We start from the raw sequence: 21,732 nt of genomic DNA on the forward strand, positions 1-21,732 counted from the left end.
ACCCTATATTAGATAGGTACTTGAGAAGTTTTGTTATATATCTTCAGCTGGCAATGTAGAAATGGAGAGTTGAGAATCGATTTCACTGTAATCACTGCTTGCTGTTCAAACTTCTTTACTTACAAAGTCCTACCAATAATTAGACATCACCTTGTTACTTAAGAGGTTTTGTTGCATGTCCGGTAAAATGTTGAAGTAACACTGGTAATTTTACTCAGAACATACTATGCCTACTCCACAAGTGAATGGTAGCATTTGAAGGATGGAAAATATATATTCTAAGTCTAAGTTAAATACTTCCACTCTGTACCCCTCTAGGAAAATCCACTAAATTGTTAACTTGAAGAGAACATTTCATATCTCAGTTTCATCACAATAAACCATAGCTCACAATTTACTTCCCTCTCCACTTTTCCCAGCCCTCTTTGGTGGTCCTCCAATTCTCTTCTTCCACTCTTCGGAAAGGGTTTGTTTCTCAATCAAACTCTTTTTAGTCCACTCCAAATATTCCTCTTGTTCTTTCCACCACCTCTTCAATTCTTGTCCTACCCATGGAGCTAAAGCATCTGCACATTGCTCTGTTGCCTCTTGTGCCACTAAGTGGCCTACTCCCTCTAACACGACTTCTTTGACCTTTCCTTCTTTGGCACCTCCGCTACCTCCGTGTTCGGTACCTGTTAAAGCGAGTTTTTCAACACGGGAAGGAGGATCACAAACGGCGCTAATGGCACCGTAAATATAGAGCACAGGAGGGCGAAGCTGTGGTAGCCGAACGAGAGTGTTGATTGGTTCTGGACGGTAGAAAGGGAATTGGAGTGGACTTTTCTCATGTAAATCTGGGATGAGATCTGGACGGATAATAGTTTTACCATCTGAAGAAAAGGCTTCCCAACTTGGGCGAATGAAAGAAAAACATTCTTGGTGCTTGGTGGTAGTTAGTGTTGTACTTCCTGCTGGTTCATCGGGATAAATAGCAGTGGGGGTTTCGCGAATGGCATATTGACACCAGCGATCTAGAACACGAGGATCCCATTTAGCGTATGCTTTTGATTTTCTGAAGGACGATTCAGCCGCGTCGCGGGAGGGCCAGAGATCTCGACGAAAGGTGGATAGCTGGGTGGGTTCAGGATTACCGGCTGGACTGGAAGCATATTGGTGGATTACGGGGTCGAGCAATACGAGGGTGGTTAAGAGGCGTGGGTGCATGAGGGAGAGGTTGGTGAGCATGTTGGCGCCGAAAGAGTGACCAATTCCAATTATGGGAAGGGGCATCTCAGCACGGTAGGTATTGACCATGTGGAGGAGATCTCGAGCGTGGTCTATCCAGCATGCTAGATGAATGATAATGTTAGATGATGTTAAGAACGGCATTGTTATAGGAAGGTGACGGAATAAACGGGATATTAAAATATTGCAGTTTATAATTTTTATGGGGATGACTTCTTGGACCTTCAATATCGACTCTATGAGTGAACCACCAAGACTCTAGGTAAGGTTTTATTTTACCCACACTTGTGAAGATTAAAAGATTGGAGCGCCTATCATCAGAGCTGTAACCGCAAGAAAATATGAGAATAAACCAATAGACGAAAAAATGGTCTCACATACGATCGTTTCCCAACAATTGCTCATTCAGGACACTACTAGCGCCTTCCTGAGCTAAATCAGCAATCCAAATACTTCGTATCCTAAAGCCACTGGACTTTGAGCGTGCGTGAATATCTTCCCACAATGGCTCATATAATTCCTATGCAAATTTAGTGTTTTTCAAACCTCCAACTAGAAGTGAAAGATACCTTTGGGTATCCATTTGCGTGAGCACCAATGATAGTCACATCTCCTGGTTCTGGATGAGGATTATCTTTAGGGATGTATTGTTTAATTGCTAGATGCAATACATCTTCTTGAGTGTTTGCGGTGGCACGAGGATATTCTCGAATGTGTTGACATTCGAGGGTGTGTTCCTTTATCTCGAATATTGTGGAGTGCATGATGGGATGGATGCGGAGAAGGGGCCCTTTAGTTTGATAGAGGTGTGTTTATGGATGGACGGAAACTTCAAAGGACGAGGTGAAAATAAAAGGACAAAATACACTTTGATTCTCAAGCCAGAGTACAAAATACAAAAAGATTTGAAGATAATGAAGGGGGATGAAAGGTATACCTGGTACTTGATTAATTATCTACCCAGCTGTATATGCATCGCTCTCCACAAGCCTCGGTCCGGGAACGCTAGATTAGCGGTAAAGGGGAGCGGGAAGTGATGATTAGCATCATTAGCATCATTAGCATCATTTTCCCATTTCCCCATTTTGTTCGATACAATTCAAATACAAACCTTTCTTATTCACCAAGACTTTGATTTCAAAGCATCAAGGTCACTGGGTTTATATATCTGAGGTTGTGTTCATGTGTTTGTTTAGGTACTTTGGAATGAATTAAGTGATGTCAAGTGAAGTAAACTAAAGAAAGGTAAAGTAAGATCAAAGTCGCACGTGATTGGGCGTCAAAAACAATCAAGCGACCCCTGTCGTTTTAGCGCGTTTTCCTAAAGTTTGACCCTTGACGTGATTTCTAGAAACGCGCATCAGGTCCCGCGTTTGCCAATTTTGAAGATCGAATAGAAAGAAAATCAAACATTACAACAACATAGCATCTTGCGATATACAAGTACACAAGTACACAAATACACAACAACAAACTTCATTCATTGTTTATTAGCAAGACACTTTACATTTACCGCGCTTTGCTACATGCTGCAAATCTTGCTGTTCATGAAGATTGGCATTTCAAGATGACGGAGGTCGAAGGTGGCGCTGCTCCCCTTCCCATATTTGATAGTTGCAATATCACTATCATTGTGAGCAAAGAGCTTCCATTGACCCAAGCGGAGCAGGTTTGTCTTGTCCCAGTAACCTGTAATGTCTTGTCCGCGTACTGACTTAAAACTTGCAGTTGAGAGACATTCTTGAGGATAATGGAGCCTCAGCAGAATTTAAAAACCGAGACGACGGCATAAAGCTAGAGGAGTTCACTCATATAGTATCTACCACAACCGACTTTGCATCTTACAATGAGGCGAGCCTCTTGCTAGTACCAGTTGTTACGCCCGGTTGGGTAACACAATCTCTCAGCAGACGCAGACAAGCTCCTATACGCCCCTACACACCCGACGAACGACTTATCTTCTCCAATGTCAACCTTACATGCGCAGATATCCCACAAGGTGATAAAGTTGCGATAATCGGTGCGACATGCGCTATGGGTGGAATGGAGAGCAATAGCTTGACTAAATTGGTAACTCACATTTGTGCCCTTAGTATGGATCACCCCAAATGTCAGACGGCCAAGGAAAAGAATATGAAGTGCAAGATTGTGCTTCCACAGTGGTGAGTGTTTCCACTTTGGCATATCTTCTCGACTAATCAAAAATAGGTTCGATGATTGCTTGAAGTTAGGAAGACGCATAGACGAACGGCCATATTTGCTCCCGAATCCTGAAATCTTTCACATGAATCCTGAAGACAATCTGCCAATACCTTCTTCTGCAAGACTTACAGGTGCTACTGCGGCGCATCCTGATATGCTCGAGACCCCGACGGCTTCTCCTATACAACGTGATCTTGATGTGTTCAAAGGGAAAAAGGTAATGTTGTCTAAAGACCTAGACCTTGGAAGCCGACTTACAGGATTGCTTTCACGTTTAATTGAACATGGTAAAGGCACAATAACAACATCAATACGTCAAGCTGATATCTTTGTGTGTAATTACCGAGAGGGTAGGAATTATGTCATAGCCTCCCGATCAGCTTCAACCCATGTGGGTAATCTCTCTTGGTTTTACTACTTGATTGCCCACAACACATGGACAAATCCGACAAGGAGGCTTCTTCATTATCCTATGCCGAAAGGTGGGATACCGGGTTTCGAAAGGTACAAGATAACTCTCTCCAATTATGGTGGAGAGGCACGTATCTACCTTGAGAACCTGGTAAATGCTGCTGGTGGGGAGTTTACAAAAAGCATGAAGCAGGATAACACACATCTTATCACGGCTCGAAAAACGAGTGAGAAGTGCAATGCTGCCGCGGAATGGAATATTGATATGATCAATCATCTTTGGCTTGAAGAAAGTTATGCCAAGTGCGAGGTTCAGAAATTGACTGATCCTCGTTATATCCACTTTCCTCCAAGAACAAATCTTGGAGAGGTTATTGGTCAAACTCAGTTTGACCTAAAGGCTTTGGAGAAGAAATATTATCCCAAGGATCCAACACCTGGTCCAAATAGTCCAAAGCCCGCGAAAATGAAGAATTTGACAATTCAAGACCGAGATGAAGATCAGGATATGGACGGTGAAACCGAAGATGAGGAAGCAGGAGTAACTGCGCCTCCTCCGAAACCCAATGCTAAAGGCAAAAGAACTTCTACAAACTCTACAAATGTTCTTTCAACACCGGCTGGCAAGAAGCGCACATCTTTGGGCAAAGAAAATGATACCCCTTCATCAACTAGCAGCCGAAGTGCTAAAGACAGAGCAATACATGCCCTTCATCATCTTGCTCCTGATATTGCCCAGTACGAACTGGAAAAGAAAAGAAAAGGGCACGTCTTCGGTGGTGATCGAGCGGCCAATAGGATTGAGAAGGAGCGAGAGTTACAACGCAACTCGAGTCCAAATGTGAAGCGCCAACAGGATGAAGAGGAAAGTGGCAGTGAGAGTGAGGAGACTGATGTCCGTCCACAAAAAAGGGCAAAGACCACGATAAAACCAGAGGTCCAAGTTCGTATGCTTATTACTGGTTACAAGGTTTGGGCCACGGAGGCATCTAAGGAGGAAACAGATACTGTAAGTTGATCTATTTACTTGGTCGCCGTCCTTCTAACGATCAACAGAAAAAGCTACGTAATCTTGGTATTGCCGTATGGAATAATTATGGCAAAGTCGACATTATGGCTGCTCCCAAAATGGTTCGAACTAGGAAATTCCTCGTTGGTCTTGCACATGGACCCACTGTTGTGTCAGATAGATACATCGAGGCTTGTATCAAGGCAGGGAAGGTGTTAGATGTTGAGGACTTTCCATTAGAGGATACAGAAAACGAAAAAAAGCATAAAATCAAGTTGAAGGATGCTTTGAGTCGGGCCAAAGTCAATCAAGGTCGACTCCTAAATACAGTGCCAATATACTGTACTACGGACATCGACAATGGGGTCGAAACTTACAAGGATATTGCAGAAGTCAACGGAGCTACTTTCGGCGTGTATAAGGGACGTCCAACCATTAAACCGACCAGACCAGAAGATGATGATGGACCTCCTGAACCCATCTACTTAATCAGCAGCGACAAAAGATCCGAGCAAGCTCTCTACTCGAAATTCGAAGAAATGGCCAAGGCGGGAAATATGGAGCCAAGAATCGTCAAGGTCGAATGGTTGTTAGATGTTGCCATGTCTCAACAAATCAAGTGGGATAAGAAATATTTGCTAAAGCGGTAGTATCTGAGGTCAAAAGACTTCATTTGATCAATGTTATTGCTGGCGCTTGAGGGAACAGATGCGATGTGCTTATATACCTGGTTTTTGGTCGGACGGGATATCATACAAAAGAAAAGATGTTTTTGCAGACAGGCTGGATCTTGGGAGCTTGATATTGATATGTAATGTAGAAAGGGTTGTACTTTAGCTTATGAGATACGTATATTATGATTTTTTTTGGCAAAATGGTGTTTTTCTTTTTGAGGGGATATTTGAAAAGCGAAATGTTGGCTCTTGTCACAATATAGGTCTCGTACTTGGTGTAGCGATGTTTTTAATAGTCATTTGTGAATCAAATGTTAATCTATTCGGGGTATCATAATTCCTATCTTCATGCATCTGGTTATCTAAATGGAGTGCTCAGTTTTCAATGACACATTCGTCCTATCGAATGGCCAGATTATGCATTATAACTCAAGTATCTGCATGATATCATAAAACTCCAGGTCACTTAGATCTTCACTCCTTTCCCTCCATTGGGCCAGGCGCATCGCCCAATCCTTCCAAAAAAGCATCTGCCTGCTTTTTCGCCCTCTTCTCTCCCAGCACCCTCCTTCTCTCTTCAACCTCTTTCCTCCTCTTCTCCTTCGCCTCCTCCCTCTCCTTCCTTCCCCGTTCCGTCTCCCTCCTCATCCTCTCCAAATTTTCCATTTCCTCCCCCCTCAATGCCTCATCTTTCGAAAAACTATAGAATCCCTGTCCCTTACTCCTAACCTCCTTATCCGCCTCATAATGTTTTTGTTCCGGTGGCGTCGCACTCCTATCTCTTTTCCTCGCCAGCTCTTCCATCTTATTTTCCGTCTCGGCATCTAATGCGCTAGTAAAAGCATCCGATTGGATTGTATCGCCGTAGATGAGTTGGGTTGGCATTGATGGGCGAGCGGACATACGTTCTAGTTCTTCTGCGCCGAGGAGTTGTTTATTTCTGCGACGTTCCAGTCGACTTGCTTCGGATTTCGTCACTTGACGTACACGTCCGTATTCATCTTCGTATTCGACGAGTTCGGTGTCTGAGCCTGCGCCGCCGGCGCCAAATGAATCATCGCTATAGTTCCCCTCGTCATCTTTTTCTCCTTCAACCCATTTTCGATCAAAGTCTACGAGTCCTTCTTCCTCTTGATTCCCATTTTCATCGAATTTATCATGATCACCGTGTTTTAAACGGGAGTATATTTTTGCTTTTTCAGCGAGTCGCTTTTTACTTCGATGAAGTGTATTATCATCTATTCCTCCGCCTGTTTTATGTATTTGTGTATATCCGTTTTGGTCACCTTCTAGATCTTTTGCAGCACGTTTTTTCGCTCCTTTATTATGAGTTTTAAAGATATCTTCTTTGGTTTTTGAGGGTCGAGGACGTCCACGAGTGGTGGTTGATGAGGATGTGTTAGAGGTGAGGAGTGAGGAGAGAGTCGAGCTGAATGCTAGGTTTGTGGATGAGGATAATTCTTTTGTTGATGAATCGTGGAGTTTAGGCTTTTTGAAATTGTAGAGATTGTTCGGGTCGTGTGACATTTTGTTATATTTATTATTGTTGTGCTAGGAGAAGAGCTGGAAGATGCGATCATCGATTTGATATTAGTCTCATGTTCCCGTAAGGCTGAGCTCGTAAGGCTGAAGGAATGGAATCCTGGTAGCTAAAAAGTCCGGCCTCGTCTTTCCGGGATTGACCAATGACAACTAATAAGGTTGGAGTGGATATAGCAAGGAGGGGCATCAACATGTGCGAGATCGGATTACTCTGTACCTATTGTGCATAGAAACAACCCCACCGACATTCTATAATTGATCATTTAATTCATGAGCATCTTGATTCCTACGTACGAGCAGGACAGTTACTCAGACAGAATACTTATAGTCAATTGATTTAAAATCTCAATCCACATTTCAAGTCAACATGGTAGCCAAGGAAATTTACGTCGCCGTCATTGGTATGAAGCTCTAACTTCTAAGACTTTTATAGGAGCTCCAATACTGATCCATTATTAGGTGCTGGTGGTGTGGGAAAATGCTTTTTATCCCAACTTGAAGCTCTTTCTCAACGATACACTTCATCCAAGATATCCCTAATCTTCGTATCAAGGAGCAAGAAAGTTCTCTACAGCCCAAAATATACTCCTCTCTCATATTCCAACCTCTCAACTACACTCGCAGACTCCACACAAGAACCCCTCTCTATACCAAAGATTATCGAATACTTAGCAGCTGCGCCTGCAAAGGTCGTACTTGTCGATAACACAAGTTCGCAAGATGTAGCGGATGCATACCCACAAGTTTTGTCAAAGGGAATCTCGATAGTCACTCCCAACAAGAAGGCATTCTCTGGATCATTTAAGTTATGGCAGGATGTCTTCTCCGCAGCTTCATCATCTGGGGCTAAGGTTTATCATGAGAGCTCAGTCGGAGCTGGATTACCCGTTATTTCTACTTTGAAAGAATTGGTCGACACCGGTGACTCTGTCACCAAAATCGAGGGTGTCTTTAGCGGTACAATGTCATTCTTGTTCAATTCCTTTGCTCCTACTGAAGGTTCAGGAGGAAAATGGTCTGCGGAGGTCGCAAAGGCAAAAGAATTGGGCTATACTGAACCGGATCCAAGAGACGATTTGAACGGTCTGGATGTTGCCAGAAAATTGACAATTCTAGCAAGATTGGCAGGTCTTGAGGTTGAATCTCCTACTTCATTCCCAGTTCAAAGTTTAATCCCCAAAGAATTGGAGAGCGTTTCAAGTGGAGAGGAATTTCTTCAGAAGTTGCCCGAGTTTGATTCTCAGATGGAAGAAACAAAGATTGCCGCCGAGAAGGAGGGTAAGGTTGTGCGATTCGTTGGAAGTATTGATGTAGCAAAGAAGGAGGTGAAGGTGGGTTTGGAGAAATTCGACAGATCACACCCAATTGCTGCACTTAAAGGAAGCGATAACATCATCAGCTTCTACACAAAACGATATGGGTCCAATCCCTTGATTATTCAAGGAGCTGGTGCTGGAGGAGACGTGACGGCAATGGGTGTCACAGGTGATCTGATCAAGGTCCTCGAAAGACTTTCTTGAATAATTGCTATAATACCATAAAAGTTGTGTGCTGCTTCAATCGTCTATAATCGCGCCGCTGTCCTTGCGTGGCTGACCCGCTTGTTCCATTCTCTTCTTCATTCCTTCAGCTGTTTCCTCTATCATCTCTGCCACATTGACAGTACCATTCGCTGAAGGCATTGTCAAAATCCTCGGTCGTCCTTGCCCATTCGGTCGTTCATTCAAGCTTGGCGCACGGGGTCGTGGTCTATTCCTTGCTCGTCCACCAACATAGGGTATTTCGTATGTTATCAGGCGGAATATGTAGAAACCCACGTCGTACACAAGGAGTAACAGCCAAGGGCCTATGCATATCATGCCGAGTAGAAACTAGGATAAAAGGTTAACTTCGGTGCCCCGCCATCGGACATGTACATACAAACGTATTCATAGCCCAAACTTCAACAAACGCCAGACTTTCAGGAAGAATGGAAAACCACGACATGTTAATGAGTAGAATGGCAACAAGCTACTAGGTAGAATCGAAAAGTCCTTTGATGGTGTCGAAGGGTGATTAACCTAGAATATAGAGAAAATGTCTGTGGTTTCCCTTCTTAAGTTGCAGGAAATGCTTGTTGTTGGCAGAAATGTAGTCGCGAACTATGAATCCCTTGAATCACGTTGACATTGGTAAATGTTGAACAGAATTCGGAAATATGACCTTTATCATATTGACGTATGGGGGGTTTGAAAGGAATGGACAGAAAGTGATAGCAGGAAATGAAGAATGATGAATGGCCCAAAAACTTAATGCTTATGGCACAAGCACATACCTGAAATAGGTAATGTATTGTATACGAACAAGTGTAGAAGCCTCTACTCAAGGGCTGAACTCAACTAACTGTGTGAATAACGAATGCTGATTCCATTCCAAATGAAGATGGATTCGAATGACAATTCAAAGAGGGTCTTGTAAGATATTGGGATCGCCCTTAATATCATACCATGGGGAAGAATATGGGGATGAATTGTTATCGCAATCAAACTGCGCAATTCAGGATGACGATTATCAATTGTTGCTCCATTTTAGTGCTTTACAGGGGTCGGGAAGAAAGCTAAATCCTTACATTCACGGCCTATTATCACTAAAAAGTACTAAAATAGAAGTAGCCCACTCACTAAAAATTTATCTTGCGCATTCGGGTTATTTGCAAAAAGAAAAAGTTCAGCCTCGAGCTTTCCATCTCATCATGCTCAAGCCTCGTTTGCACCACATCAGTATCCTACCATCCTTTCAAACAATTATTGTTCCACTATATCAAGGAGAATATCGTTGACTGCCGAGAAGCTTTGGAAGTTTTTCAATCAAGATGGCAGGCCCACCAAATAAAAAGCAAAAGAGGGAGGATTATAGGACTGCGAGAGAGAATGGCGAGGAGAGTAAAGAGTTGCCAAAGAAGAAATTTTACAGACAGAGAGCGCATGCCAATCCTTTCTCCGATCATCGTTTAGCATAGTACGTACGCTTCCAATTGTCGATCTGATGGAGATTCATTGACTGGTATAGTCCTGCTTCCCCAGCCCAGATGGATTGGGCTTCACACTACCCCGCCTACGCAGAGTCGCCAACAGCTTCCGAAGGAATTGAAGAAACCTCGGAAGTTTGTAAATCTAGCAATGTGAAGAAGATGAAGCAAGATGTTGAGGTTGCAGATATTGGTTGTGGGTTTGGTGGTTTGACGGTAGCTTTGGCTCCTAAATTGCCAAATTCTTTAATTCTAGGTACGAGTGCTTTTTGTCCCATCGTAAGTTCGCGCAAGTCTAATTTTCTTCGACAGGAATGGAAATTCGAGCACAAGTTACGGAGTATGTACAGGAACGAATCAAGGCTCTGAGGGTTCAAGAAAAGGAAACTGGTCTATTTCAAAATGCTTCATGCATACGAGCCAATACCATGAAGTTTATGCCAAATTTCTTCAAGAAGCACCAACTCGCCAAGATTTTTCTTTGCTTTCCAGATCCTCATTTCAAGGCTCGAAAGCACAAGGCCAGAATTGTCTCAACCACGTTAGCTGCCGAGTATGCCTACGTTGTTCGACCAGGAGGAATCATATACACTATCACGGATGTTGAAGATCTCCATAATTGGATGGTTACACATTTCAATGCGCATCCCACCTTCGAGCGAGTTTTGGAAGAGGAACAAGAAGCAGATGAATGTGTCAATATAATGAGAACGGAGACTGAGGAGGGAAAGAAAGTAACCAGGAATAATGGACCAAAATTCGTTGCTTTATTCAAGCGTTTGGAGGATCCTCCTTGGTAAAAGAGCCTTGTTAAAAGAGCCTTGGTATATATAAGAGGGGTGTGGGTGATGCTGTACGGTGCCAGTTATATAAAAATGATGTCATTTATGATACTTCACACTCTTGACAAAGAACTGCGATGGGTTGAAGGAAGGTCAATCTAGAGAAACCAAATGAATAAAATAACTAATTTGAAAATCACATACTTCTATTCTCATTCTCTTTCACAAGCTACTACATATAGCTATAGCTATTTCCTCACTTGTGCGGAGGATCAATATGCTATGCTTCTATCACTCCCTTGGTAGGTAGGTAGGTACACCAGGTACTGCATATTGCATGTAAAAGTGTAAAGTGGAAAGATTACCCGAAATCCCTGAAAGCCGAAAGCTACAACCAATTAACCAATCAACCAACCCATTGGTGACCTCTGACAATCTGGCAGAGCTCCTCCAAAAAGTTTCCACCCAAAAATGCTGTTCATAAATACATTCGCCCTTCATAGATTATGGCCTTGAGTCGTCGAGATGTGATCCTAGCTGGTATCGCCGTATTTTTTGCATGGGGATTCGCTACCAATTGGATCCCGACCTTACGCTGGGTTGGATATGCATTTGTCGCAGGACTTATCGTACCCGTCGTGGGGCTCATAGCTTTGCTACTTCTCACATCCAGAGGTTCCCAATATGCGGAAGAACGTATTGTCCGTCGACCAAACGGACCTGCGTTCCTGGCAGCGACGAGATGGAAGAAGGAGATAGCTGCGTTACGCACACGACAAATTCACATCCGAAAGCCCTTGGTTCCCGACTCGTTCATAGTATCATGCGCCCTCGACGATTTGTTAGACCTGATACTTCGCGATTTTGTGGCATCGTGGTATGGAAGTATTAGCAGGAATCCGACATTTACCAATTCGGTCGACAAGACGATAAGGTTGGCTCTTGTCAATCTGCGTGAGCGATTCCTAGCCATAGATTTGGTGGAGGTTGTCACCACTCGTTTTGTTCCTATTTTGACGGGACATTTCAAGGAGTTTTATAATGCAGAGGTTGCTATCAGAGGCAAGAATTTAAATCGGAGTGTTACGGAATCTGATGAGCTGGACCTTGCGATTGCCGCGAAATACAATGATGGAAAGCTACACTCTGCTGCATCTCTGGCCTATTCAGATCTGAAGCTGGTGCAACAGGAATATCTGCGAGATTTGACACAAAAGCTTCTGCCGGAAATTCTACCGGAGAGTGCTATCGGGAGTCGTGCAGTAGCTGTTTTGATCAGGGAATTGTTGGCTTGTGCAGTCCTTTTCCCCATTATGCAGATGCTTTCTGATCCTGATATGTGGAACCAGATAATGGAAGCATATGTATGTACTTCAGTATTGCTCGATTTCACAGTTGCGCTAACATGGTATAGGGTCGTTCCATGCTTCAGGATAGGTCGACGGTACGAAAACTGCGAGCTGCTCTAGATGAGCATGCATCACCTGCTCCTAAATCAAAGCGCGCAGCACAATTTCCAAGACTTTCTCCCGGGGATCACGAAAGGAGGTTTGAGAAATTTATTCGTGCTATTCGGAAGACCAACAATTTATCAGATGCCAGAAGATTTCGAAGTGAGGTATCTAGTCAGTTTAAAAGAGATGCTCTGAAGGAAGGCCAAGATCCGGTATACTTGCGACGACTCGATATTGGAAAGAGGGTTTTGGATGAAAGAGTTAATCAATTGGCTGCCACAGGTGGTCGTGGAGCTCAAGTGTCGCAACCAGGTCGTAATGGCGTTCAGGCTTCAAAGCTCGAAAATGCTTCACTCGTGGATCTCCTACACGATCCTTCCGGTCTTTCATACTTCATGGAATACATGGATAGACAGAACTGTATGTCTCTCGTACAGTTTTGGATTGTCGTCGATGGATTTCGAAATCCTCTTGAAGATGATGGTGCAGACGACGACGAAGTCCCTACTACTATTGCTCCTTGGACCGAGGCTGATAGGACGGATCTTGCCCAAATAAATGACGCGTATCTTTCCAAACCAGAACTTAAAGTTCCAGAGACATCGAGGCAAATTGTCCAGGAATTTCTCAAAGCTGGAAACAAGGCAACCTCAAAGCAATACTTCATGGCTAGAAGAGCTATCTTACGTGCTCAAACTTCTGCACTTGAAGTAATGCAAGATAAATTTTACCCATATTTCAAAAGATCAGATCTTTTCTACAAGTGTCTCACATCTCAGGAAGCCTCGAAGGTTCGGCAGCCTTCCCCTGCACCGTCGCTTAATATGGAAAATACAATGCGAAAACCTGCGATAGTTCCTAGGGCAAACAGTACCATGACAGTCAACACACGTTCTCCTTCATTCTCCAGAGTTTCATCAAAGTTGGGCCCTAAGAGAGCAGATTTGCGAAGGACTGCCATGTCTTTTACCGATCTAACCACTCATCAACCGGACCAAATGTCAAATTCTCGAGGATCTCTAGATGAGGAGGCTCCTCTATTTGACGAAGAAGATTTGGACAGCGATGCAATGGCAAACTCAATCATGAGCCTTGATCAGGAGCCTGAAGTGATTGTACCAGATAACAACGTTGTGCAAGCTATGGAAGCAGCCTTGAACACGATTATGGAGGATAATCCTGACATTGATGATCTTCGAAGTTCACTATTCGGTCCCAATGACATTTTGGACTCGTCAGTTCCGAGTCTTAACTCTACATCGAACAACATCTCAAATAGGAGCTCAAGCGATCAAAAGCGCGCGGATTTATTTGGATTTGAGAATGGAAAAGGGGTAGACAGACATGAACGAACGGAAAAGCCAAGTATAGCATCTCTCGGTCTTGTGAATACCTCATCTAGAATTGGTGTTTTCACGGATAACGATTTATTTGGGGATGAAGAGAAATTCCTTTCTGACGAACATGACGATCCCGAGAAAGATGAGGATGAAGATACTCAAGATGAAGTTCATGAAGCAGCTCCTGGAGATTTGGGTCTAGCAGAGGCTATCACGATTCTCACCACTGATATTGATCGACTCATAGCTCAAGATGCTGTTGTTGATTCATTAACAAGGAAAGCGGAACTCACCAACAATACAGCCGAGCTTAGAATTCTCCGGAAGTCTAAAGCTAGTCTAGAACGAGAGATTCGTCGCAAGGAACTTCAGCGGCAGCAATATGTCATTCAAGAGAGTGATAATAGTCTATATGGACGTTCAACAATCAAAATCAAGTCAATCATGGTTGGAAAAGAGGATGATGGCCGAGAGTACGCCGTTTATGTTATTGAAGTGCAGAGAAAGGCTGGAGAACAAATGCCAGCAGCTACTTGGACAATTACTCGTCGCTACAGTGAATTTCATGAACTTCATCAACGATTAAGAATCAAGTATCCATCAGTAGGGCATCTTGATTTTCCTCGTAGACGAATGGTTATGAAATTGCAAGGTGATTTTCTTCAAAAGCGACGTGTGGCTTTAGAGAAATATCTTCGAGAGATTCTTCTGCTGCCAGATGTATGTCGAAGTCGAGAATTGCGTGCATTTCTTTCACAAAGTGCTCTCGCTCCAGACTTAGAAGACACGGATGCTATCGACAATAAGAAAGACATCATAACAAGGTTTTACAACTCAGTAACAGATGGCATGGAGGATATCCTTGGAAACATTCCAGTCCTAGATCAACTTTCGGTTGCGGGACAAAACCTTTTATCGGCAGCTACTAATCAACTCATTACTATGCCTGGGACAATTAGCGAAGATCCCCTGACAGCAGCCGAAGCAGAAGCCGAACTCAATGCATTTGAGGACCGTGAACTCGAGCCCTTCGTGAAACCTATTTGCGATATCTTTCTTGAAGTCTTCGAACTAAATCGTGGAAATAACTGGTTACGTGGTCGTGCAGTCGTAGTCGTACTTCATCAACTCCTGGGTGGAACAATTGAAAGAAAAGTCCGTGAAAATGTTAAGGGTCTTGTACAGGATGATATGTTGGTGAAGTATATATCGATATTAAAGGAATCAATGTGGCCTGGAGGACAGAGAAAAGTGGATGGCAAAGTTAGGACAACGGGCGAGAAGAGTAAGAGTAGAAAGGAAGCAAGTTTGATGCTAGCTACTTTGATACCAGAATTGGCGGGAAGCGTGGTGGGGAGAGTTAATGCTCAGGCGGCTAGTAGAAGGATTTTTGCTACGTTTAATAATCCGAGGTTGAAGTAAGTTCTCCCTTATTTCTTTGTTTTGCTAGGTAGAGGGAATGGCGATGGTCGGTGGCAGGTGGGCCATGGCTGGGGAAGGGAAGAGATGGCAGTGATGCAACGAAACTAATAGAAGTACAGTGCACATCTAGCGTTCACACTATTAGATGAAATCATCGATGTTTTATTTGGGGACTTGAGTGCATAAATAGCTTTATCAGAGGCGTTGGGATGGTTGACTGGTTGGTTTTATTGAAAGCATTTTTGATATGGAGTTTGGAGACTGAAATTGAACATAAGGATGATGGTGATCTGATGGGTGGATGAATGAATGAAGTGGTAGATATGGGTGTGGATGTGTTTGGAGAATAAGGGAAGAGGAGTGTGACGTGCGTCTGCGTATGGTGTAGGCATGTACATATGGATATTAGATATTGGATGAATAGGACTTCAAAGACAGATGATTTAAACTACACCCTTCGAGTACTACACCCTTCGAGTTTGAATGATGTCAGAAGTGAAAAGATATAATCTTGGTTTAGTACTTTTCTTATATCCATATTATATCATATCCATTCCGACTTAGACTCCTGGATGAGAAGGAAAACACTCTAACATATACCATTCTCCTTAAAACAATCCTCGGAATTTTTGACCATAAATCCCACAACTAAGAACCACGTATCCCTCTCCCTCTCTCTCTCCCACATAAAATAATCTCAACAACTACATCTCCACTATACCCCTTTCCTCTTTTCTCTTTTTCTATCCCCCTCTCCTCTCCCTTTACATCTTCTTCTTCCACACACACACACACAAACCTAGCTAATAATAATAATAATAATAATAATAATAATAATATATATATATGTGACGGAAATCCCTGCTTTCCTCCCACCCTTATTATATAAGAAACCTCAGGTACATTAACCATGTCCACACATGATACGATTACTCGAGATTAGTATGCAATTTAGGTGACCTGAGGATCAGATCCGGACAAGTACTAGGTATTAATGGTTATCGGTAAAGTAAGATCATTGGAGGAATAAATATGACTTCTTTTTGCCTAGCCATTGCGGCTAGGCCATTCATTTGTGTATATATAGAGTAGCTATCCCCATCTACAGGTGCTCTTCACCTGTAGATTCTAAGTTAAATACAATTGCTGGTCTATAAACACCCTTTTGGTCACAATATACTACATCTATAGTAATTATACTATAATTAATATCCCCTCCCTCCCCACTTCTTTTTCCTCGAAAAGTGATTAAAGATTGGGAGGAAGAGGTTCGAGATTGAAGATTAGAGGAAGGGCATTGTGTTCAGATTATAAGGTTTACTAGGTATGGATGTAAGATCTTATCAATCTTCATCTTGATATTTTTGCATTTGTCAATCCGGTGGTTAAATAAATTTCTACAAACTCACCTAAATTTAACAATGACGGGCATCGACTCATAAATATAACATGACATGTTCGTTTGGAGTCAATTCAATTCAATAAATCTTAATCGATAGACTCCTAAATTTGATTCAATTCTTCAATATCATTTCAATCAATTATCTAATATTGCTATCAAATTGCTATCAAAAGCTGTTCATCCAAAAAATGTCATCCTGAGCCTCTCCTTTATCCCCCCTCCTTACTCTTCCTCTGCTCCCTCTCATAAAACTTATCTTTAATCTTCATATCCATTCATCCATTCATCCATTTCTCTCCTCATAAAATTCAAACGACTACCCTTCATTCATACAAACACCTCCTTCCTTTTTAAACATTCAATTCCAAAGAAGGAAGATAGAATAAAGTGGCCACAACATATAATGTCTAACATAACCCAAGACTAACGCCGATCCCCTAGACCCAATTCCAATGCTCCATAAAAAGACCAAAAAATAAAGTAGGCTTGCTATGCACATCCCATTCTAAGACGCCATGATCTTAATCAGGTCCAATATACAAACAGATCTCCCTTCCCATTTAAAACTCCTAGATACCCAAAAATTCCCAAGTACGCCCATTATTTCAAGATGATTTAAAGTGAGGAATCCAAGTCATATCAAGTTTCAAGATTCTAGCCAAACACATCCACAACTCTCATCACCGTCTCGCTCTACTAGATCTCGTTCAAAGAGATCCGGGACAAGACTACGTGATTGTAGAGGTGACAAAGTTGTAGGTTGCGTCTCGTTCAAATATATAGTAATAGGCTGACCAGTTGAGTTCATTAAAGGTGCAGCATTACCATCCCATAAAATCTGATGAGCTACACAATAGGCTGGAACAGTTTGACCACCTCTAGGGACACGACGTTCGGCGACTTTGTAGACTTTGGGGTATTGTGGCAAGAACTGGGGATTATTTTGTGAAGATCTAGATGAGCTTTGTGATTGAGCTTGGGTAGTCGAAGAAGGAACGTCTGATGAATGTGTGTTCGTCCCATATCCACCACCATTACCTCGAGATGAGCCACTAGAAGCAGTAGAGTCTGCGCCGCTGCTAGTTTCGTTGACATAAATGAAGGCCTCTAAGATAGTTCCATTCCAATAACAAAACCAAGGTTGATCTCCCGCTTGAGCTACGCCTTTGTGATTCATGAAACCGGCAGCGGACTGACCACGCTTCATAGTTGTTGAAAGAGCTTTCTGTGGTAACACAACTACCTTATTGTATGGCATTTGGAAAAACCAAGCTGGACCTCGACTAGGATATTGTGAATCATTGACGAGAGAAAGCACCTGAGCAGTGGATAAAATCGGTGGTTGGGCGCCATATGGATAGAAGTTTAACGATGCATTGCCATAGTTCATCATAATTTCCTTATTGGCGAGTGCACTTCCTCCTGGAATATCTACGATAGACATTTCAAGGGGTGTCATTGGGATAGAGCAACTCCAGGCAGAGTTTTGGGAGGTGTTCATGATGCAACTACTTTGAGCAGTTGAGGGAGTAGTGAGAGGCATGTTGTAGGTTCCGGTTGGAAGTGATGGGAGTAAAGCAGGCACCGTAGAAAGTGGAGTTGCATCAAATGTGGTGGTCATAGTGGCATATACTGTTGTTTGGCTTGTTCTGTATCAAAGGTTAGCAACCTTCCAAAGGTGTTAGTTGACGGAAACTGACTGGTCATTATAGGGCTGGTTGTTAGGGCTGTCATTATTATGTCTTGGCCTCAGAATGGCAAAAACGGTTCCTAGCACGATGCCAAAAAGAATGAAGACCAATGCTATTAAAACGACAACCCATAAAGGAACGATGCCACATAATTTCCTTTTGGCAGCAATCTGCCATTTCTTTAATGGTGGCTTTTCAGAATATTCCATGTCGGCGTTATTGCTGTGATGTGAACTTCGATCTGACATGACACTCCTGGTCGATTGACGCGAACGGGATAAGTGAAGATCTTCTTGTGATGCAAACTCTGGATTTCGGGTCGCTAGTCCCATACCTCCAGCACCAGAGATGGGAATAATAGGAGCTGGCATTTGAATTGTAGGTACAGGTGCAGGTATAGATGCAGGTCGTGATTTCCTAGCAAACGCCTCATCCGGGTATTTAGTGTAAGGTGGCAGTTGCTCCGTGTGTCCATCAGGTCCAATGAGATCCGCTGCCTCCTCACCTTCCGGACCTAATCTTCGTTGATAATCATTGTTAAGGCCAGGGAAACCAACCGGAATAGGTGCAATGGGCAAATGATCAGAATCACCTGGAACTGTACTCTGCGGGTACATGCCATAAGGATGTGTTGGTCCACTGGGACCCGTGTACAACATTTCTTGTGGTGGTGCCGGGCTTGTCGAGGTTGTTGCTATACTCGCCGTTCTCGCTAATCGAGATTCTTGATTGTACATATTATATGGATGCGATGGTCCTGTAGGTCCTCGGTATGGGCTTTCCGGTCTCATCATTGTTGATTCGCTTGATACGCTTGACATACTTGATACGGTAGATGATCTTGTCAATCCATTTCCATTACCATAACCATTTTGTCCTTGGGGTGCGAACGTTGGACCCCTTGACATTTCACCCATTCCACCATCATGCCGTAGAGCGAACGAATCAATGCCTTTTGGTTTTGTTGTACTCGACGGTCGCGGCGGTGGTGTTGATGCTCTCCTCCTCTCTAAAGGTGATAATTGAGTCTGCGGTTGTTCTTGCTGTGGTGGTTGTGGTCGTGGTGGTGGTGGCGTGTATGTATGTTGATTTGAGTCCGATGGTCTGTAACCACCACCATTTGAAATCCCCAAGGCTGCCAAAGCATAATCATCTTCATCGTCGTCCTGCATTTGCATTGACAATCGCGTCGACCCTTGAGACTCCCTTCTGTTATGTTCGAAATTCGAAGGATGATCGGATTCACCCATTTTTTATCGATCGAGTGAGCGTGAGCGCCTATTGAGACCTCGGATGTCCGCGCACTCCCGAGTGTTCAACACTCTCACGACCCACGCCTCAATCCAAGTCCGTAGGTACAGCTTCTAAATGACACCTCCTGCAGTAAGTGGAATGCTATATAATTGATTGATTATTCATGAAAGGTAGAAGAAGATGTCGGTATATTTTAGTTTTCGACTGTCGTTGTCGTTGTCGCTGTCGTTGTCGATGTCGATGTAACTGTCGTTATTCGTGTTAATGTGAGATGATGATCAAAATAACATGGAAACATGGAATGGATTATTTATTCAATTTCTGATTTGAAGAGTTAAATGAGTGTGAATGGATTTCCTTTTGGTGTAATACACGAATTGGGGGGTTTTGAAGGTATTTTTCCAGGAGAGAGTGTTTGAGAGAAAGCTGCTTCATGTTGTTGGACCAGTTGAGAAGAAGATCGCCAAGCACAAGCACGCCAAGTTCCTCATCCGAGACGACAAAAGTGGATATGAAGAATTCGCCTAGTGATGATTGGTTGACTGGATCGATGGGTTGATTAGTTAATTGGTTGATTGGTTGATGGATCAAGAAATGAAAAAGGCATTGCCGTTATCCTATTTTGTGTATAAAGCTAGCAGGCAGTTTAAAGGTTTATTTTGCTCGAGTAGGTATTCATTCATCTTGAATAGTCCCTCTTGTTCCTGATGTTCTTGCCGATCGGTATTACTGTACTGCTTTGCTCCGTATATTAGAAAAGTAACCATTTGACCATTTCATCATAAAGCGAGCATTCTCAAACATATACTTCATCGACATGCTGCAATTCTCCAAGTCCTTGCATTGTTGTTTCCGTTACCCTGCACCACCTACCTACCTAGGGAGTTGGTTATAAAAGCTAAGACGAAAACTTGGTACAAAAAAAGTACATATAAGAGTAAATGTGGTCGGAGCAAATGCGAAAACGGAAAGAGACTTGTCAATCACCAGAATCCAAGTCCTGGTGGTCCCAAGCCAAGTACATAAGAAGACATGGAAGATGGCATCGTTAAAATTCCGGTATGTAGTAATAGTACAGTCACTCAGTCACTCAGTCACTGATTGGATTTTTCCCGTCGGACTTATTTGTAACTCTAGTTGAGGTATTCAGACAAACTCTTAGTATCTATTACATCATCTTTTACAGATGAAATGTAATTAACTGCGAATTGTACTTGAACTCTTTTAGAAATGGACAGTTATGTTATTGATTCCTCTACCCCAGTTCGAAAGAGATCCTATTCTGGCAGCATTCCATCAATGATCACTAACACTGCTAAGACTTTAAAGTGGTGAAAAGTGTGGGTGGGTATGCTACGGGTCTCTAGAAACTTTTCAGGGCGTAAGGAAAGCCTAGAGAGTCAAGCAACCTTAAATCCAAAAATGCCCGATGACGATGTCATAATGATTATCGAATTGAATGGCTTGGGAGATAGGTCCGTTCTTCACACCATTTATTGTATGCAACCTGTATGATTAGTATAATTCCAATCAGACTGATCTCTGAAGTGATTCCGTCTCGCCGACCTTTTGACAGCCCTTCCATACTCGAACATTGAAATGTATAAATTCAATTGAATCGAATTTCCTATATTGACTTTTGCTTACGCCGCAGCATTTCTGGATGGAAGATAGAGGCCTCAATTCGGAATATCATCGACAAAAACTGGGAAATCTATGGCCATTGATATAGAGTTTTTGGCTGTGAGACTGGCATGGCTTTACAAGGAACGCGAGGAGGGGGTAGCGGTATGGTGTAATGTTTGTGATTCAATCAATATGTGTCTACTTTACAAAGTGGAATGATACCTTCATGTCATCCTTCATCTTCCATAACTCTGTTGAAGACTGGCAACAATTTATCTAGTATTTGGGGGTCCTAGTAGCGAGGCGATGAAGGGGCTGAGGTGGTGGGGTGTCTCATCCAACCACGCATTTTACTGCTTCGAAAATAGAAGAGTACCCTTCATGTATCTTCATCCTCCATTCCCCCATCATCTACTGATATGGATCTGAAAAGTTTTTTACGCAAAGAAATTTTTTTCTTCTTCAATTTTCACTATCTTTCAACCAGCTGCCTCATCGGTGTCGATGCCCGTGTATTTGATACTACACCAACCACACCAATCCAAGAATTGAACATGGGATAATTCTTCTCACACCACTATTCGCATCGAACCATGCAGGCCAACTGCCGTAAACTCACACATATCTGGTCATCACCCGACACACGTGAAGCACTCAATACATTTCCGGTATAGTGCACAAGCATTGTT

The 21,732-nt window shown here is 42.9% G+C and overlaps 10 protein-coding genes across 10 annotated transcripts; 5 read left to right on the forward strand and 5 right to left on the reverse strand.

Annotated features, from left to right (window-relative positions):
- Positions 1–289: 289 nt before the first annotated feature.
- On the reverse strand, positions 290–1,991 carry SS1G_14421 (hypothetical protein; the record flags this gene model as incomplete). The annotated part of the gene is made up of 4 exons (XM_001584602.1): positions 290–314; positions 392–1,331; positions 1,609–1,654; positions 1,797–1,991. The coding sequence occupies 4 exons, from the start codon at positions 1,989–1,991 to the stop codon at positions 290–292; spliced, it is 1,206 nt and encodes a 401-aa protein (XP_001584652.1).
- An 803-nt stretch (positions 1,992–2,794) lies between these two features.
- Positions 2,795–5,499, forward strand: SS1G_14422 (hypothetical protein; the record flags this gene model as incomplete). Its single annotated transcript, XM_001584603.1, has 4 exons — positions 2,795–2,896; positions 2,956–3,389; positions 3,436–4,849; positions 4,897–5,499. 4 exons carry the CDS (start codon positions 2,795–2,797, stop codon positions 5,497–5,499), a joined length of 2,553 nt encoding a protein of 850 aa, XP_001584653.1.
- A 498-nt stretch (positions 5,500–5,997) lies between these two features.
- SS1G_14423 (hypothetical protein) lies at positions 5,998–7,050 on the reverse strand (the record flags this gene model as incomplete). Its single annotated transcript, XM_001584604.1, has 1 exon — positions 5,998–7,050. One exon carries the CDS (start codon positions 7,048–7,050, stop codon positions 5,998–6,000), a length of 1,053 nt encoding a protein of 350 aa, XP_001584654.1.
- A 382-nt stretch (positions 7,051–7,432) lies between these two features.
- Positions 7,433–8,585, forward strand: SS1G_14424 (hypothetical protein; the record flags this gene model as incomplete). Its single annotated transcript, XM_001584605.1, has 2 exons — positions 7,433–7,466; positions 7,525–8,585. The coding sequence occupies 2 exons, from the start codon at positions 7,433–7,435 to the stop codon at positions 8,583–8,585; spliced, it is 1,095 nt and encodes a 364-aa protein (XP_001584655.1).
- A 1,331-nt stretch (positions 8,586–9,916) lies between these two features.
- SS1G_14425 (hypothetical protein) lies at positions 9,917–10,872 on the forward strand (the record flags this gene model as incomplete). The annotated part of the gene is made up of 3 exons (XM_001584606.1): positions 9,917–10,062; positions 10,114–10,351; positions 10,423–10,872. The coding sequence occupies 3 exons, from the start codon at positions 9,917–9,919 to the stop codon at positions 10,870–10,872; spliced, it is 834 nt and encodes a 277-aa protein (XP_001584656.1).
- A 488-nt stretch (positions 10,873–11,360) lies between these two features.
- Positions 11,361–15,219, forward strand: SS1G_14426 (hypothetical protein; the record flags this gene model as incomplete). The annotated part of the gene is made up of 3 exons (XM_001584607.1): positions 11,361–12,218; positions 12,269–15,066; positions 15,201–15,219. 3 exons carry the CDS (start codon positions 11,361–11,363, stop codon positions 15,217–15,219), a joined length of 3,675 nt encoding a protein of 1,224 aa, XP_001584657.1.
- A 499-nt stretch (positions 15,220–15,718) lies between these two features.
- Positions 15,719–15,982, reverse strand: SS1G_14427 (predicted protein; the record flags this gene model as incomplete). Its single annotated transcript, XM_001584608.1, has 1 exon — positions 15,719–15,982. One exon carries the CDS (start codon positions 15,980–15,982, stop codon positions 15,719–15,721), a length of 264 nt encoding a protein of 87 aa, XP_001584658.1.
- A 1,136-nt stretch (positions 15,983–17,118) lies between these two features.
- SS1G_14428 (hypothetical protein) lies at positions 17,119–19,413 on the reverse strand (the record flags this gene model as incomplete). The annotated part of the gene is made up of 2 exons (XM_001584609.1): positions 17,119–18,121; positions 18,173–19,413. The coding sequence occupies 2 exons, from the start codon at positions 19,411–19,413 to the stop codon at positions 17,119–17,121; spliced, it is 2,244 nt and encodes a 747-aa protein (XP_001584659.1).
- A 1,354-nt stretch (positions 19,414–20,767) lies between these two features.
- SS1G_14429 (hypothetical protein) lies at positions 20,768–20,932 on the forward strand (the record flags this gene model as incomplete). Its single annotated transcript, XM_001584610.1, has 1 exon — positions 20,768–20,932. The coding sequence occupies one exon, from the start codon at positions 20,768–20,770 to the stop codon at positions 20,930–20,932; it is 165 nt and encodes a 54-aa protein (XP_001584660.1).
- A 15-nt stretch (positions 20,933–20,947) lies between these two features.
- Positions 20,948–21,728, reverse strand: SS1G_14430 (predicted protein; the record flags this gene model as incomplete). The annotated part of the gene is made up of 3 exons (XM_001584611.1): positions 20,948–21,076; positions 21,266–21,304; positions 21,663–21,728. 3 exons carry the CDS (start codon positions 21,726–21,728, stop codon positions 20,948–20,950), a joined length of 234 nt encoding a protein of 77 aa, XP_001584661.1.
- Positions 21,729–21,732: the final 4 nt, after the last annotated feature.

The sequence above is a fragment of the Sclerotinia sclerotiorum genome, genomic scaffold (genome assembly GCF_000146945.2).
Source record: "Sclerotinia sclerotiorum 1980 UF-70 scaffold_33 genomic scaffold, whole genome shotgun sequence".
NCBI lineage: Eukaryota > Fungi > Ascomycota > Leotiomycetes > Helotiales > Sclerotiniaceae > Sclerotinia > Sclerotinia sclerotiorum.